The sequence below is a fragment of the Microtus ochrogaster genome, chromosome 6 (genome assembly GCF_000317375.1).
Source record: "Microtus ochrogaster isolate Prairie Vole_2 chromosome 6, MicOch1.0, whole genome shotgun sequence".
NCBI lineage: Eukaryota > Metazoa > Chordata > Mammalia > Rodentia > Cricetidae > Microtus > Microtus ochrogaster.
This window is the reverse complement of record NC_022013.1, coordinates 87,132,942-87,139,454: the sequence shown is the minus strand read 5'-3', so window position 1 is coordinate 87,139,454 and position 6,513 is coordinate 87,132,942. Positions and strand designations below refer to the sequence as shown.

The window sequence follows — 6,513 nt, the reverse complement described above, 5'->3', positions numbered from 1 at the left end:
GAGGGAGGTAGAGGGAGTGGGAACTAGGATTGATGTGTACAATGAAAAAAAATATTTTTTTTTAAAAAAATAAATTTATTTAAAAGCATTCATTAGTAATCATAATTACAAAAGTTTCACCTTAGTTTTAGACTATGTTTCTTTTTTATATTTTCTCTCTGTTCAATTCCCTAGACTTAAGCATACTGACATACATGCTTAGTATTATTAATCACTGTAAAATAATTCTATTATCTGGATCCCCTATGTATATCTAGTTCCATACCATATTTGTCTTGTAGTTTTAACCACATTGTCTTAAATCTTTGCACATATATTTAGATAATTCTTAGAAATTATAAATGAAACACAAGACAATTTCCGATCTAGTTAGATACAATGTAACTGTTAAGAATGTTTTTAATTTCTTCATAACTTTCAGACAGGAGGAGAAATTAAGCTGGTACTAACCTAGATGTTTTCTTCCTGAAGGTTATCTTTCACAGTTACTAAAAGCTGCAGTGCAGGCTACTGGGAAAGAAAAGTCAACACCAGTCTTAGCGAACTGTGAATTCTGAGTTACAGTAACCAGTCTGACAAGATATTCCTTCAGGTGCAACAGTGATGTGAACATTATGGGAATAATCATCTACTTCCTAACTGGGTTTAAGGATCACTATATAGAAGGGAACTCATGCCTGATGCTGAAAACCTGGCCAAGGACCACTGCCAGGTAGCTCATAGGCTCTAAGGGAGAACATATTATTGTTATTTTGCTAAGTAGACATATCAGACTGTCTTCTAAACTAACTTTATACCCAAAATTTAGTGCAGTCTTCATAAGAAAAGTTTCTTTTTATAGTGAATGGAAGTTGCGGTTGCTTGAATAAAAATGGCCCCCATAGGCATATTAGAAAGTGTGAACTTATAAGAGTAGGTATGGTTTATTAAAGGAGGTATGTCAATGGGGGTGGGTTTTCAGGTCTCAAAAGCTCAAGTCAGGTCTAGAAGCTCATTCTCTTCCTACTGCTTGCAGATATAGAACTCTCAGCTCCTTTTCCAGCACGATGTCATCCTGCATGCTGTTGTTACAAAAATGGATTAAACCTCTGAACTGTACTCCAGTCCCAATTAAATGTTTTCCTTTATAAGCTGTGGTCATGGTGTTTCTTCAGAGCAATAGAAACCCTAACAAAAACAGAAGTTAATACAGAGATTCACTGTTGGTCAAAATGTGAAAAATAAGTGACTATGGATGGAGTGTTTAGCCTTAAATGGGGCATGTGTATCACACTGCTTCCCTGGAAGGCTCCTAGAACAATGAGGACAGAAAGATTGTAAAGAGTCATAAGTAGGGAAGGCTGGGGGAACAGTGCCTGCTGGACCTGACAGGACTGCTATCCTCATGAGCTCACAGCAACTGGGGATGCCTGTATAAGATAAAGCCACTCAACACTGCAGCATGAATTGGAAGGAAAGCATGCCCAGCTTGGGAAGGAAAGTCAGTTTTCTTCAGGGGAATGGTCACTGATAGGTTGGCTCCTGCTGCAATAGCTATCCCCACACCCATGAACATATTGGTGGTTCTAATTGGATTCAATAAATTTCCTTTTTTCTAAATGAAAAAAAATGTTAAGTATGGAAGGGTTACAGAGTGGAGGGTGATCCAAGGTGACTTGAAGGGTGAAGTGGAGTAGTTATGATCAAAATACACCACTAACATTGATGAAATGCTCAAAGAGCATGCACATGTGCCCCCCACACACAAACAATAACTGAAATGCTATGGAACCTGAATTTAAAAAAAACAGAACGATAAAAAGAATACAGAGGAATTAATAAAACCATGCATACTTGATCATCTTTCAGAGGGTCCCGAAACCACATAAAGCCGAAAAAAGAGTTTCTTCAACAAATGGGTGTGAAATAAATGGGCATCAATATTAAAAAAAAAAGAAATGTGAGTCTTATTTTAAACCACTCGTGCATACTTCTAAATAAAGACTTAAAGCTACAGAGCTAGAAGAAAACCAAGATGATATATTCATGACACCTGTCTTAGCAGTGATCTTTGACTAGAGCACGAAAATAGAGGCCACAAAATGAACATAAATTAAAAAATCTTCTGTGAAGCAAAGGAAACAGCAAAATGAAAATGAGACCCAATAAATGGGCAAAGGGTCTGAGAGATATACACATGAAAATGTTTTTGTTTATTTTGTTTTATTTAAAAGAAATTTTCCAAATTTGAAGCCAGACTGATCTACACAGCCAGTTCCAAGCTAACTAGAACTATATCCTAACATAATGAAATCTGTGTCCACACCCAGAAAGGGGTTCACTCCCAAATTTTGATTTAAAAAACTACTGCAACTCAATAGTCAAAAACAAACAAAGAAACCAAATAAGTAATCTAATTAAAATTGAGCAAAACTTAAATGAGCAGTTCTCCAAAGTCATAAAAAGGATTCACAGGTTTATAAAAATTGTTCTCAGCATTTTCATCTTCAGGCAAATGCAAGCCACAGACCATATAGTACACCTTGCTACAAAGGATATTATAATAAGGAAGTAGATGATGACAGGTGTTAGTAGTGGTACTAGGTTCCATGAAAAGCAATATTGCAAATCCTTCAAAGATTTAAAAACTACCCTATGATCCGGCCATCCCATTTTCTAGCATTTATCCAAAAGAATTAAATTGATGATTCAAATAGCCAATTACTTGACCATGTTCATTGTGGTACTATTCACACAAGTCAAGAGCTTGAAATAACCTAAGCATCTTTAAACTGATAGATGAATAAAGAAAATTTAACATATATGCAGTAGAATGTTCTTCAATGTTTAAAAAAAAAAAGAATCCAGTCACTTAAGGCAGCATGGATGGAACTAGAGATCATTATGCTAAGAAATCTGGGCACAGAAAGAACATTATCATCTATATGAAGGATCTAAAGGTATTATCTTCTAAGTTTGAAAATAATAGTTATATGGGATTCCCCCTATGTATGCTGTGAACACCATTGGTTAATAAGGAAACTGTCTTGGGCCTGCATAGGGAATAGAGGTAGGCAGGAAAAACTAAACTGAATGCTGGGAGAAGGAAGGCAGAGTCAGGGAGAAGCTCACAGCACACAGATGCCGGAATCTTGCCGGTAGAACACAAGCCCCATGGTAAAATATAAAATAATGGAGATAGGTTCATTCTAGATATAAGAGCTAGCTAGCAATACGCTTTAAGCTATTGTCCAAACAGTATTATAAATAATATGGTTTCTGTTTGATTATTTCGGGGCTGAGCAGTCAGGAACCAACAATGGACTCTTCACAACAGAATAGTGATGACCTGGGGCTCCAGAGACTGTAAGAGGGAATAGATGAATAGTGAAAGGCTGATTACTGAATGTGAGTACAACTGAAGACGTAACTGTGATATACTAGTATGCAGTAGGGTGACCAGACACTAATATACTATGTATTTCTAAGAACTATCTTAGCTGAGCAGTGATGGAGTGTGCCTTTGATGGAGTGTGCCTTTAATCCCAGTACTTGGGAGGCAGAGGTAGGCAGATCCCTGTGAATTCAAGGCCAGCCTGGTCTACAAGAGCTAGTTTCAAGACAGGCTCCAAAGCTACAAAGAAACCTTGTCTCAAAAAACAAAACAAAACAAAAGGAACTATCTTAAATAAATGTGTGAGGAGATATAAAAATTTATACTCATTAAAATATGAGATGGTATACACAACTATAAGTTAACAAATAATTTTAAAAACAAAAATTCAGTTAAATATCTAAGAAATTTTTTATTTAAACAAAAAAGATAGTATGGGAAACTGCTTCGAGTTCAAGTTTAATCAGGTTTTTCTAATTAAAGTCAGGCGTACTATTAAAGATAACAGAAAAATGATGGCAAAAAAGAAAATGAAAATCTAAAAGCCTACACACACACACGCATGCATGCACATGTACATATAATTTAATAATTCTGAAAAAGAATGAATTAGTAACATCTGAAACATTAGACTATCAACTTTGAAAAAAGCTGCCTAATCTCATATTATTCATGGAAATAAATACAGCACACACTAGAGAGATACATCTAGTTTATGACACAAAAGAATTTCAGTCTAGGGTCAGAATATTACAAGGAGGATTTCTAACCCCAAGCATCTCTAAATCCTATTGACATTAGATTAGAGCTCTATGAAATCTCCAGATAGTAGATGCCTCATAAACTAGACAAGCATACTCAATAGGATAATTTTTATTTTCTTAAACATAAGTGAAAAATGATCCTTCAAGGAGTAGACTTATGCTGCAGGAATATCAAAAGGTTTTAGAAATTTAAGATCTCTCTCTCTCTCTCTCTCTCTCTCTCTCTCTCTCTCTCTCTCTCTCTCTGCCCTTGGGAAGTTAAGGCAGAGGACTGTCACAAGTCTGAAGCAAGCCTGGGTGACACAGTTACAGTTTTAGGACAACCTGGACTGCAGAATAAAAAACTGTCCACAACCCCAAATTTAAAAGACCTGGCTTATATCCAACTTTGGGAACAACAATTCAAAACGAATCAAAGTTCAATAAATGTTAAAAATTCACTCTACATAGCATTTTCAAGGAAATGCAATAACTGGCAGCACCGCATTAGTTCAGTCATCTAGCAAGCACTTTGTCGTCACATCCTGAACTGTGTGCTGAAGTACACGACGTTAAAGATTACAAGGACTGGTGTTCTTCCAGAGGACTCTGATTTGATTCCTAGTACTCACAGGGGAGCTCACAACCTTCTATCTGTAACTCCAGTCCTAGGAGATCTGAAACTCTCTTCAGGTCCCACTGGGAAGGAAGTACACATAAACGATACATGCAGGCTATTAACATTCTACTTTGAAAAATTATTAATTAGGGTCAAAATAGTAACATCTGGAGGGAAATACTTAATAATATTGCAGGCAGTCACCTGAAACTAATGTGCATACAAAAAGGAATGCTACTTGAACCATTTCCTGCTGTCTTTCATTCAGAATTTCAAATATGAGTATAATCAATAATTATAAAAAAGATAGTTTGTATATAAAATGTGCTCAAGTTTTAAAAATATCTGTATACTGTTTGCTTTGAAAGAGTCTATTTTAAAATAGACCAAGGGTGATTTATCATTTTCCAGCCCCAGTTAAACATGCAAGACAACAGAAATAGAACAATTAAGTGTAACACATTGCATCTATTTATATAATAAATATACAATAAATCCATCTACAAATACATCTTAGACTAATTTTTTAACATAACAAATAAAAAAGTGTCTTACCGTTCCTCTGGAGTATCTACATGAAATGTTCTCTCTATAACAGTGGTCCACTGAAGACATCTGATAATAAATGTATTTGGCTTTGGTCGTTCTGTTTTCATTAACTGGCATTCTACAAATAAAGTTAAACATCTCTTTATATACACAAGTACTTAAACTGTTAAGTAAGTAGTTAACAACTACACAGTATGTTATTCTGAACAGAATGCACTCCTACTGACTGTCTTCCGCAGAGTAAAGAAAGGTTATTCTCAACCCGACCGTAGGGTTTCTTTCCAGCTCATCACTACTATGACCAGTTCAACCAGCTAAACAAAACTCTTGAATTTTTTCCAAACACAACTTGTTCTTTCTGTATCTTTAACTCTGCTTCAGCAACTACTACTATCTGAAACAACTATTCATTTTACCCCTCCAAATCTGTAAGCCCCAATTGTCATAGCAATACCAATCCTTTAAGGGCTAAGTGAAATCATACTCATTTCATTCAAATTATTATTATTATTATTATTATTATTATTATTATTATTATTATTATTATTATTATTATTTTACTTTTTGGCACAGACTTGCCATTTTACCCTCTATAGTTTCATTATGCAACTTGTTTTTCACCTGATATTGTACTACAGGACCAAACATATTAAGGTAGTTTTTACCCTAGGAAGTCGTCTAAAATAATAACCTTCTTATATTCTTGGTATCCAGACTTACTAGAATTAGTCAGTCATGAACTGATTAGATTCTGTCAAGGAATATCTAGGAAGACTTCAAAGAAAAGATTGTTCCTTTTCCCCTGTTCTCTAATCTTAATACTGCTTTAACTTGATTGCACTGAATTTAAAAATACATTTTTACATTTTTCCTTACTTCCCTTCCTTCATTTACCTAATTTTGTTTATGAAAACTTCATCACTGATAAATCTTCTATTCTTCTTTTTCCCCTTAATCTCTTATTCTTTTCTACCCCTTTATAATATTCTTTTCAATTTCCCCTCTTAATTTATTTCTTCTTGCTTCTCCTCTATTTCTATCCTTCCCTGTTCCTGACTGTGTTAGCTTGAATGAAAATACTCCCATTTAATCATTTGTTTGAATGTTTGGTCCAAAGTTGGGAAAGCCTTGATGGAAACGGTGTGTCAGTAGGACTGACCTTTTTAAGGTTTCAAAAGTCCACACCATTCTCTCTCTCTCTCTCTCTCTCTCTCTCTCTCTCTCTCTCT

At 35.1% G+C, this 6,513-nt stretch overlaps 1 protein-coding gene across 4 annotated transcripts in view; it reads right to left on the bottom strand.

Moving 5' to 3' along the window:
- The window catches only part of Akt3 (AKT serine/threonine kinase 3), a 235,551-nt gene that overhangs the window by 85,622 nt on the left and 143,416 nt on the right, over positions 1-6,513 (bottom strand). For all 4 annotated transcript variants that reach the window (XM_013346981.2, XM_026779836.1, XM_026779835.1 and 1 more), the window contains one exon: positions 5,291-5,402. In XM_013346981.2, coding sequence (XP_013202435.1) covers positions 5,291-5,402 — 112 coding nt within the window. The remainder of the gene's footprint in view (positions 1-5,290; positions 5,403-6,513) is intronic.